Source organism: Austrofundulus limnaeus, unplaced genomic scaffold, assembly GCF_001266775.1.
Source record: "Austrofundulus limnaeus strain Quisiro unplaced genomic scaffold, Austrofundulus_limnaeus-1.0 Scaffold151, whole genome shotgun sequence".
NCBI lineage: Eukaryota > Metazoa > Chordata > Actinopteri > Cyprinodontiformes > Rivulidae > Austrofundulus > Austrofundulus limnaeus.
The window spans coordinates 941,978-954,162 of NW_013952553.1; the positions used below are offsets into that span (position 1 = coordinate 941,978).

Here is a 12,185-nt window from a genome sequence, read left to right on the forward strand (position 1 = left end):
AAGCAGAATAGCATATTGTCAACGTAATTATGGAGTGTAATTTATTTTCAACTCAAAATATCTTCAAAGTAACGAAATATAAAGTTACTGTATTAATGGAGAAAATCCGTCTGGATAACAGCAGACTGGCTGTTCGTAAAATATACGACAGGTCTGGACCACTCGTAAATTTTGTTCATATCTGAAAAAAATCTTAGAATACGAAAACATTGATGAATGCCACAAATTCTCCTAAATCACTCGTACGCACAACTTAAGAACAAATCTGTGCGTACGAACGGTTCTTGCATGAGGCCCATTGAATCTCCACACCCAGCTCCTGAAACAGTCAAGATGGCTGACTGACAACATATGTATTGTAGACAAACTGAGTATATAGTGCAATAGACTTGTCAAACTGCATTTTTATTGCAACAGTTGCAGACAACCAGACACTGCCAAGAGGCTGTCAAGTGTTAAAGTAAATTGTAAACTAAAGGCTAGGAAATAAGGATGCAAAAAATGCACACACACACACACACACACACCACCTGGGTTGTTTTCAGCTGCAGACCTACAGATTCTCAGTTTAAAAAAAATATTTTTCAACTGGCATTTAATCCTTTTGTCAGTTTTAACCAGGTCACTCATTAAACACGACCCTAGAACCCAACACACAAAACACACTTTCCCCACCTTGCTGATCCTTGGCGTGGCCTCTACTCTGATCCTACACTGCGAGTGCTGACAGAACGTTACCTCGTTCTCAGGAACCCTCACCTTGAACTCGTCCATGATCTTGCGGATGCCCTTGCCTCGAGCTCCGATGATGCGGGCGTGGACCCTGCTGTCCAGGGTGATGTCCTCAGAGATCATCTCCTCCAGCTCGTCCACGATGGCCTGGATGGCGTCTCGTGCAGCGATGGCATTCTGCTCGTACCCTGTGATTGTGATCTGATCCTGTTTAAAAAAAACAAAAAAAACATCAAGGTTCAGATTAATTACACTCTGGTTGTGGTTTGATCCAGTGCAGAACAAAAGCTTCGTTTCTCTAATGGTTTAGAATAAGAAAAGTATCTGCAACAGATCAAGTGTTCTACCTGGTTTTCATCATTCTTCTCTGGAAACTGGATGTTCACATCGTGCTCGGTGCGGATGTTTGTGATGATGGCTCCCTTTCGGCCAATGATTTTGGGGTGATACTTTGGGTCCACAGTGATGGTCAGCTTGAAGCTCTTGAGAGCCTGCAGAGGGTTGAATGTGAGAAAAGTTCAACACAAAGCCTGCGGTACCAAAGGATTAAAAAAAAAAAAAGGAGTAAAACCCAAATACCTACCCGGTTCTCCTGCTCGGCCAGCAGCTCTTTGACGCGCTCCAACAGGCCTTCTTTGGCACGGTCAAGGTGGGTGGCCAAGCCAGTGATTGCTATTTTATTAGACTGCAGCTCAGGAGCAGGCACTTGAATATTTACCTGGGAGCAGATGGAAGGAAAATAAGACTCTGGCAACTCTAGGAGAAAAAATAAATAAAAAGAGACTAAACAAACCTCAAATTCATCCATCATCTTGCGAATTCCACTTCCCTTCTGTCCAATAATGTATCGATGAAGCTCAAAAGGCACTTCCACCTCAATAGTGACTGGAACTAAGGCCTTTAGAAAGAAAAACAAATTTAGTTTTCCATCTGAAATGTAGCTTTACCGTTGACTTCAGCCACAGTGTCAGCTCTAACCTTCAACGCCTCCATGGCAGCCTCGCAGCGCTCTTTACGTCCAGAAATCACAATCACGTCACACTTTTTAGGGGCATTTGGATCAACGGGTTCCTTCACTTCACCGTTTGCTTCTCCGTTCTCCTGAACAGGAGCTTCTGCAGGAGGCGCTGTTGAAGACACGAGGAAAAAAATTAATAAATTCATTAATTTGTAGTCTCTTAAATACAACACTGGTGTTGAGGAGATGGAATTTTCCTTCTGTTAAGAATTCCAGGGTTCCTGCAGGTTTCAGTAAGTTAAATTTAAGACATTTTAAGACCATTAGGAATGAAATTTAAGACCAACCTGACACATTGATAGAAATATTCAAATATCTCCAGAAATGTTTAAACACAGAAATGTCTAAATATTGGTTTGACTAATACCAATTTAAAATCTATTTTGGTGTCATAGTTGAAAGAAACTGAATTACTAAATTAAGACATAGAAAGGCTATCCCACTCCCAGGGCACATGCAGCCGAAAGGCTATCCCACTCCCAGGGCACATGCAGCCGAAAGGCTATCCCACTCCCAGGGCACATGCAGCCGAAAGGCTATCCCACTCCCAGGGCACATGCAGCCGAAAGGCTATCCCACTCCCAGGGCACATGCAGCCTAAATACACAAGTATTCAGAGGTTTTTTAGGGGTCATAAACTGAGCTATTTCCTGCAGTTATGGTGGGATTTGTAGTTTAGGCACATAACACCAGCACCAAACCCAGCAGCACCTCATGAAGACAGATCGCATCAACTTCTGCATTTACGCAGCTAACATGTCATGGGAATGATTAAATGTAAAAAAAAAATAAGACTCGACCAATCTAAATTTAAGACCTGATGAAAATCCGGGACGTTTTTTTAGACATTTTTAGGCCTAAAATTTAGATTTTAAAATTTTAGACTTTTTTTAAGACCCTGCGGGAACCATGAATTCAGTTAAAGTGATATAAAACTGGCAGTTCTCCAGAATACCTTGTGGGTCCTCACGCTCTGGGAACTTAATCTGCACATTGTGATCTCTGGTGATCTGCTGAATCCTCGAGCCTTTGGGACCCATGATGGACCGATGGAACTTTTGGAAAATCACACACTCCATGGTCACCTGGGCGTCCTGGTAGGTTACATTAAAAAAAATTAATAAATTCATTCAAGCACAAACATAACAAAAACCAAATGTTCTCCACTGACCAAGTCCTCGGTAATCTCCTGCATGCGCTTCTTGGCTGCCTCCACGCACTCTTTGGCTCCTTTCAGGGTGACCTTCTCGCTCTGAGAGCCCGTGCGAGGGAAGCTCACCATCACGCCGCCGTATTCGTCGGCGAGGTCCCTGAGGACTTGACCGCGGCGAGCCACGAAGTAGCGGTGGTGCTTGGGGTCAATGTTCATGGTGTCCTCGACAATGTTGTCCTGCGAGAAGAACAGGTTTCAAATGTAGGAACGTGAAAAATAAACGTGGAGTCTTGATTTAAAGAGTAATCTCTAGTTGTACCAGGCTTTTGATGAGCTCCTCCAGCTCTCTCTGGGCTGTGCGCACAGCTTCCTCTGTGCCGACCACAGTGATGAGTTCCTGGTCTTTGTCCTCTGCTGTGGGGAAGATGATTCTGGCTCCGGTGCTGTCACGAACCTTACGGATGTTTCCACCACCTTTCCCGATGAGAAACTTGTGGTATTCTGGCTTTGCATGCAGCTCGGCAGTGAAACTCTTTGTTTGCTGAAAAAACAAGAGAAAAACACTTAAGTATTTTAATCATGAGGTCATAATGAACACGGAACTTCACTTTTTTAGCAGATAGGAAATCCTGTAAACCTTTATTTTAAAAAAAGTTTCTGCTTTTACATAGTTAAAAGAATTACAATGTGCTGTTTATGAAGCTTTTATAACACAGGTCTCTCCTTTCCTTTTAAAAAAAAAGGGGGGAGGTATTGTGTATTTTCCAGGCGCATAGTTAAATTCTAACACAATCAAGTAACCATGTTACCTTCAGTTATGAAAACACTGCATAAATATGATTTGGCCCCTGTCTCTTTGAGAACCTCCTACAGTTTCAGACACTCCCACTACAGCACATCTTCACAACACTTCGTAGAGTTTATAACCTTTTGTAAGAAAGTTAAATTTTGTTGTGTTAAATAAATACACAAACAAATAAAAAATACACAAATAAACAAATACACATGCACTTAAAACCGGCAATATTATATAAAAATTGGTTTTGGAACTTACTCAAATGATCCCATGTCAGACCCGGAGCGAGTACAGAGGCTCTTACAAGATATTTCAGCTTGGTAATATCTCCCCCAGTCATCATCTCAGACAAATCTATAAAATTTTAAGCTATTTTTTAAACTAAGTATACATTATGATGCTATGTTTTGCAATGAAATCGTGAACATCCACCATTTTAAAATGATACGTTTTGCAGTGTAATCTTAGTGATTTGTAAAGAAATGTTTGTCCTGCCATTAGTGGCACTGAGTGGGGGAAGGATGCTCTGTGGGGCAGGAGGTCAGCCGGGGAATGAGCTTTGGGTAAGTGGTAAGGGTGAAAACTTGCCGATTCAGATTTTATCTAAAAAACAGCCGAGTCTGTCAGGTGTTATCAGGTCATAATACACATTCAATGTTCCAATCTTATTTTACTGAAACTTTGAACAATACCCCTAAAACAAAACAAACTTGTTTTAACTGGACATTAGGTAGTGCTCACAGCAGAGCCAAAGGGGGCAGTGGCTGATTTTCAGACCTTTGTAGAGGAAGAACAGAAGCTGATCTTTATATTGAAGTATCACCGATCTCCCAAAATTAAGGAAATCTGTGCCTCTAGTAAATAGACAGCACTTTGTATTAACAAGCATTTATGCAGCTCCACATGAGATTCAAGTTTTTTCAAACATGCATAAATGAGTCAAAGAAACACTCTGGGTATGTTTTTGATGAGGAAATGACATTATATAAAGCTAAAAAAAAAAAACAACTGCTGAACTAATAAAATTCTTATGCTAAACAAATGTTTTAATTATTGGATAATGAATAAAACATTCTAAAAGTTGTTTCTTCACATATTTTGTAGCATTGTATGAGAGCCTGCAGGGTGGGTCCACTGCATTAAAATGTTTAGAAACCCCTGTTCTACTAAAACTACTTTCTCACTTGGGTGTCAAAAACAACTAAAATCCCGTTAAAGAAACTGGTCTCACAACTTCGCACAGGAATTCCTCAGGTGGGGACTTTTGAGACAAATGAAGCACAAAAGCAGCTCTTTGGTCTTGCACCCTTTCCCCTAACACACACCCCCAACACATCACATGGTTGTCAGTTTAGCAGGGTCAGCAGAAGTTCAGCTTTTTAAGAATCATTTGCACAAACCTTCTCTTCTGCCAAGGCAAGCAGTTGCTGCTTTGCTTTCTCCACATCCTCCACGGGGCCTCTGATGGTGACCTTATCAATCCCCGAGCCCTCGGTGGGAAAGTGGATGTGCACGCCACCGCACTCCTCCATGACAGAGCGCACCAAACGGCCCTTCGACCCGATCAGGGAGTTATGCAACTTTGAGGGGATGGACACGTCCAGTTCTGTGATGTTAGCCTGAACACAATATTAGAAAACACTGGATTAGGTTAGCCTGAACACAATATTCGGACAGACAGATTAATTCCCTGGAACTTACCAGCTGCTTCTGAATGTCCAAGATGCGGCTGCGCGCAGCCTCGCAGTTTGCCTTCTTCCCTGTGATGATGATCATCTCAGAGTTGCTGTTCTCAGCAGGCAGGTCGATCTTTGTGTTGGTTTCCTCTCGAATCTAGAAAGTAAAACGAAAGCAGCCGTCAAAATCTTTAAAAAAAAGGGCCTGACATGCTTAAACTTCAAATACAAAAAGTCAAAGAAAATATTTATATTTAAGAAAACTAGCTTAATACACATTATTTTACCCATTTTGTCTAACAACTGACATTTTCTCTTGAATTTGGCTCAGCAAAGTGAAACAGGAAGTGACATCAAAAGGCAACTCTAAGAAACTAGTCTTTGTTTACTGAAACAATCTTATTTAAACTCGTCAACTCTGATAGTGACACAAAAATAATCTAAAGAAACATCAGATTCTTCTCTAATTGTTGCATTGCTCTGTTTACATACAGACATTCCCCTATGACATCACTTCCCGTTTCTTCACACGCCAATATCTCAACAACTGTTCATCTCAGCGGCATGAAATTTGTTTTGCTACATGTTACCTATGTTATCTTTCCAAAAACGCATTCAAAATTATTACAAAAATTTGATGTCACAGGCACTTCAAAGATCAGAAGAGCAAAAGGGGCAGGAAGTACCTTCTTGATGTTGGAACCTCCTTTTCCAATGATGTTTCTGTGAAACTGCTTGAAGATTGGAACGGAGACAGAGTAGCTGTTCTCAACCTGATCAAAAAAGGAGACGTGGAGGTCAAGTTTATTTATATAGCGCCAAGTCACAACATACCATCAACACTTTGCTACTGGATTGAAAAACAAAAAAAAAAAAAAAAAAAAAATCCAACAAATTTTACCATTTCCGCAACCATCTTCTGCATAAACTTGGAACACTTTTCCACCTCTGTCCTCGGGCCTCTGAGTTGAACGATGTCACTTTTCTGTGCTGGGTCGGGGAAGTTGATGATGACCTGAACAAGTCATAAAATAAGGTCAGGTTCACTACAGAACAAACAATCAGGCCAACCAATACCCATCGTTTCCCTGACCGACCTCTGGAAATTTATCCCGCACTTCCTTTATCTTCTCCCCTTTTTGGCCGATGATGGCTCTGTGAAAACGCTGTTCGATTATCAAGTCCTTTGTACGCTCGTTCTCCTGTCAAGACGCAATATTAAAAGTGACGTACAGCATTGTGGGAAATCAACGTGCAAGTGGACTTGAATCTGAACCAACCATGCGTGACGCGAGCTCTAGCAGCTCCCTCTTCGCTTCCTGCACACCTTGGGGGTCCCCCTCTATACGAATGAGGTTGCTCTTCTCGTTGTCAGGGGGGATACGGACGGTCACCTTGTGCAGCTCTTTGATGCGGTTGACTAAAAAGGTTTGTGAGGAAATAAGAGTTTACTACACTGCTGAAATACACACACACACACACACACACACACACACACACACACACACACGATCCGATGAAAAACACTTACTGTTAACGCCTGCTTTCCCAATCAGGTGACGATGAAATTTAGGGTCCACAGTGATTTCTGTGTAGTCCATTCGGCTTACCTGTTAAAAATAATTGACATATTTTACTTTTCATAGCACAAGCTCTTTACATGAAGGCATTTGTCATGTTCTGGGTTCTACACTATTGGAATAATCCAGTCTAGATGAGTTTTGGGGATCTGAAGAAGGCATTAGTGTCATCGATTCTGTTCCCAACTCCTATGGTCAGAAATTCTCAATATAGCCAGGGGGCGGAAGGGATCCAGTTCAGTGGCCTCAGGATTCTCTCTATATGCAGATGATGTGGTTCTGTTTGTGTCATCGTGCAGTGATTTTCAGCTCTAACTGGAACGGTTCACAGCAGAGTGAAGCAGCTGGGATGAGGACCAGCACCTCCAAATCTGAGTCCATGGTCCTCAGTCAGGAAAGGGTGGATTGCTCTCTCCAGGTTGGGGGTGAGGTTCTGCCTCAAGTGGAGGAGTTAAAGTATCTTCGAGTTTTGTTCATGAGAGAGGGATTGGTAGTAGGGATGGTACCGAAAACCAGTATTTTCAGTACTGGTTCCACGTGATGAATTTTGACAGGATCGATAAGAATTGATTGAGTAACTTTAGCATTGATGCTATTCGCGATCGCTTGACGTTACCATCATATTTTACTGTGGATTATCAGTCACCAAGGACATGGAAAATTAAAAGGAAAAAAGACAAAGCAACTGAACTTCTGTTCTGTATCTGAAGACGTGTTTTGAAGACAAGATTTACATTATGACTCGAGGTTAGTGTAGTTAAAACACAAATTAAAGAATAAGTGGTTTTATTGTAAGTTCTATATTGTCAAACTTGGGAGGAAAAGAAAAAAAGGATGAAAAATGGTTCATATTCTGTGTCACCAAAGCTGACAAACAAAAAACAAACAAAAAACAAACAAAACTAATGCACGTGATTACGTGCATTAGTTTTGTTTGTTTTTTGTTTGGCGTAACCCCGCCACCCCCAATTCCCTTGGGGGAAAACACTGGTTTTATTCCAATAGAAAAGTATCGAGAAGAGAAACGTTAAAACACCAGATCGATAAGAGTGGTGGTAGTAGTAGTATCGATAAAACCTTAACAATACCTGTGATGAAACTAATACTTTTAGGTTTAAGCCAGTAATTCATGACATACTTTATTACCTAAGTTTTCATGAATTACTGGCTTAAACCGAAAAGTATTAGTTCCACCACAATACCTATCCCTAATTGGTAGATGGATCTCACCTAGTAAAATAAAGGATTAATAAATAAAAGTGAAACTTCTGCAGTGTTGCAGCCTGTCGTGGTGAAGAGAGAGCTGTGCCAAAAAGCAAAGCTCTAGATTTTCCAGTTTATTTACATTCCTACCCTCACCTGGGGTCATGAACTTTGGGTAGAGACTGAAAGAATGAGATCCCAGATTCAGGCAGTTGAAACTAGTTTTCTCCTCAGGGTAGCTGGACTCTTCCTTACAAATAGAGAAGTCCAGTTACCTGTGAAATACTCAGTGTAGAGCCACTACTACTCCACATCTAGAAGAGCCAGTTGAGGTGGTTTATATGGCAAGGATGCCTCCTGGACACCTCTCTAGGGAGGTGCCTCCTGGAAGACCCAGGACACACTGAAGAGGATTTCTTCTGGCCTAGGAATGCCTTGAATCTTCCCAGAGGAGCTGGAAGAGGTGGCTGAGACCAGACTCAGGAGAAAGCAGAAGATAATGAAACAGTTATGCTTACCAAATCTGTAACAATGACTTCAATCTGACCCTGAGCCATTTGTACGTCTTTGGTTGGACCCTCCAAAGTGATCCTATCTTCTCCTTCAGTAAATTCAATGTGAACCTATAGTCAAAAACAGGAACATACAAGTTTAATTACAGTTCAAGAAAAGCAATAAGTTTAAGTTTCCAGCTGATCAGACCTTGGGCATTTGTTGGGTGATCTTTGCCAAATTCTGCCCCTTTTTGCCGATAATGAAACGATGAAGCCAAGAAGGAGCCGAGACCGAGGAAACAGTGTAACTGTTTGCCTGAAAACACAACGAGTTTAATATTACCACTCCCTCTCCTCTCGCTTCTGTAAGAATTCAGAGACGTAGAAGCGTGATTTTACCTTGGCGTAAACTTCAGTGAGGGCCTGACCCAGACGGTCCGGCTCCCCGCGAAGGATGACAGTTTCTGAGCTGTTGTCAGAAGGTGGGATCTCAACCGAAACACCAGTTCTATCCAGGATCTCCTGCAGGGTGTTTCCCTTGGGGCCGATCACATACTTGTGCTGGGATTTCTTCACTTCTACTGCGATGGTGGTGGTACTCTTCTTCTACAACAGGAAACAGGTTGCTATAAGACACATTTTAAAAACAAGTGAAGAATTGTAACATTTGTTACATACCTTCTCTTCATGGATCTTCTTGATCATAGCCACAGCAAGGGCCACCTGCTCCTTTTCCCCAGTGATGACGATCTCAGTCTTATTAACGCTTGGAGGGGGGACATTAATGCGAGCACCGGTTTCCTGCATCATCTCTCCTACCAGCTTGTTGTAGGCGCCAGTAATAAAGGGGTGGTACACCTTATCGATGTTCACCCTCTCCACAGCACGCTTGTCCTAAAAGAAGAGTGGAACAGGCCAGGATGATTAAAACAAAATGCTACAGTGATTGAAGAGCATCTCATACGGAAGTGACATTTTAAGCCAAATTACCTGCTCAGCAGAGATCAACAGGATCTCATGCTTGGCCTTTTCTAAGCCCTCCTTCGTACCAGAGATCTTAATCTGGTTGCTGGGATCGTCAGGTCGTGGGATCTGGATTTTGGTGGCGGTTTTGAGCTCCAGCTCCTGAAGTTTCTCCCCATTTTTGCCGATGACAAAACGATGGTGCTCCTTAGGGATGGCGACAGTAGCTGAAGCCTGTTGGGATCGAAACGGCCGTCATTGTCTCAGTACATGAACACGTCGGTTTCTAAGCTACGATGAAATCTTACTTGAGTCTGCAGTCGGGACACGATTTCCTTCCGGGCCTTCATCACAGCTTCCAGTTTTCCAGAAACCATGATGGAGAGACCCTGATCTTTTGCCAAGGAGAGTTCCAGGTGGGCGCCGGTCTTCTGCATGATGTCCACACAGACCTTCGCTTGGTCTCCTTCCCCAAACTGAGTGATGTCCTTGTACTTGCGCTCCTCCAGCGGTACATGGAAAACCTTAGACATACCGGAGGGGGAGTGGGAATTAGGTCAGCAGTGATTTAAAAAGTAGGACTCCATTTTAGGACATCGTCACTGAACAATATTTTATGGAATATGCTACTTTTATAAACGTTTCCATAAACTTGAATCAGGGTTCATGCAGGTTTCAGGAAGTTAAATTAAAAAAAGACCTTTTAAGACCAACAGGAATGACATTTCAGACCAAACCGATGCATTAACAGAAACAGTCAAATGGTCCCAGAAATTTTAACATAGAAACCTTTTATTGCCATCAATTAAGCTATTAAAGAATATTTAATTTTAATACAAGAACACCATTTTAAATCAAACGGTCATATCTACTGCTGTGGATCGCTTCCAACTGAGTACAAAAATCACTGATAAAGCCAAGTCTCACTGAAAACACACTTTCCAATGATTAAACGACAAGCAGTGGACATGACTGAACTTCTTTGTTTTTGGGTGGGTGAACAAGTCGCTGTATGTCAGGGGTTGTAGCAACAAAGAGGTTGAAAACATGGAAGTACACTGTGCCATTTTTTTTTTACTGCAGTTACCACGGGATTTGTAGTTTAATCACGTACCAAGACCGGTAGCAAACTTTGCACTTTAAGACAGATCATGTCAACCTCTGATTACAGCGCTTTACTCTATGCAGCCAACTGGAATGAACAATAAAACAAAAATTAAGACTAGGCAAAATTAAATTTAAGACCTTGGATGAAAAGACACTTTTTAGGCCTAAAATTTTAATTTACAAATTTTAGACTTCAAGACCATACATGAACCCTGTTGAATGCAACAGGCCTGAGCCAACAATTTGAACTTCAGTTGAGTTTCATTAAATATGTGGCATCATGTAACATTTGGCTGCACTGCATGCTTTGCAGAATGAATGGTGATCACAATCTAGAAAACATGACCTAATTGTCTTTAGAGCAACAAACATGGAGGTATGTAGAACAGCTGGAGTTCATCTTTGTCACATCACGTTGTGAGCTACTGTAGCAACATCAGCACTAACCACACTACTGGATTTAGCATTACTGTACATTTTTGGCAAAACAGCCAACAATAAAAGCCAATTTAAAAATAAAGGGCACATGGAATTTGAATAATTTTGGTAGCATTGTCATTAATAGTGTATACAAATAAATTTATCTTGTTTAAAATGCAAGTCAAAAAAAAGGTGTCTGGAGGTAAAACTTGCACCCTAACAGTAATGTTAATTTGACAACATACCACCATAGACACTGTATAAACGTGAATATAGCATAACATGCCATTTTCTAAAGCAATCAGTAAACAGATTTCTCAGATTGTTCCTCAAGTCTGTTGGAGGAACTCTCCAGTCTGAGGGTCTCAGTTCTTAGTCCTCCAATAACCTCTGGTATCATTGAAGCCTTGACTTTTCAGTTACTTTCTTTCCCCTCCATGCCATTCGCGTGTGCATGTCATTTAAAAAAAATTATACCTGGGTGATAACAGAAGACTTGAGGGGGCGAATCTTTGTCCAAGCGTTGACAGGTTCCTGGGTTCCTTCAGGTGTAGCCGCTTTCTCTGGTAGAGGTGGGAAGGCATCCTTGTAGGTAGGAAGTTCCTCCTCATCCTCTCCAGCCCCAGGTCCTCCAGCAGCTGTATCAAATATTTATTGAATATTATTCCCTCCCAATAAATCCAGCATAACCTTTGACGTCACACACGTACCATTCTTGTCCTGCAGGAGCCCACTGCGGTGCTCCTTGAAACTCTCCTGCGTAAGTACAGCGACTGAGCTCATGGTTGAAATCCCAAACTAAACACAGAGTCCGAGTGTGCCACTGGGAAGAAAAGCTTGTGTTATATTCACAAATACCACAGAGCAGGATTCACAGAAGCATTAAAAAAAATACACGCAAGTAATTGGTTTTTAGAAAGTGGTGTTGTGATGCAGACACCTTTAGACTTTTAGTCACATCTCCAGAGCACCACATAAATAGAAAAGAGGGTTATACTAGTCAAAAATGTATTTTTAATTAACGTAAAGTTGAGTAAAAAAGC

The 12,185-nt window shown here is 41.6% G+C and overlaps 1 protein-coding gene across 1 annotated transcript in view; it reads right to left on the reverse strand.

The window, feature by feature from the left end:
* LOC106523288 (vigilin) overlaps window positions 1-11,898 on the reverse strand; it is a gene marked incomplete at its 5' end in the record, with an annotated part of 18,168 nt that extends 6,270 nt beyond the window's left edge. The window contains 23 exon segments of the mRNA XM_014016668.1: window positions 760-939; window positions 1,080-1,223; window positions 1,316-1,450; window positions 1,526-1,630; window positions 1,711-1,859; window positions 2,706-2,844; window positions 2,922-3,140; window positions 3,223-3,444; window positions 5,100-5,318; window positions 5,401-5,532; window positions 6,062-6,148; window positions 6,277-6,390; window positions 6,473-6,577; window positions 6,656-6,795; window positions 6,907-6,985; window positions 8,677-8,781; window positions 8,861-8,968; window positions 9,052-9,258; window positions 9,331-9,546; window positions 9,643-9,849; window positions 9,924-10,139; window positions 11,620-11,780; window positions 11,853-11,898. Coding sequence (XP_013872122.1) covers window positions 760-939; window positions 1,080-1,223; window positions 1,316-1,450; window positions 1,526-1,630; window positions 1,711-1,859; window positions 2,706-2,844; window positions 2,922-3,140; window positions 3,223-3,444; window positions 5,100-5,318; window positions 5,401-5,532; window positions 6,062-6,148; window positions 6,277-6,390; window positions 6,473-6,577; window positions 6,656-6,795; window positions 6,907-6,985; window positions 8,677-8,781; window positions 8,861-8,968; window positions 9,052-9,258; window positions 9,331-9,546; window positions 9,643-9,849; window positions 9,924-10,139; window positions 11,620-11,780; window positions 11,853-11,898 — 3,435 coding nt within the window.
* Window positions 11,899-12,185: the final 287 nt, after the last annotated feature.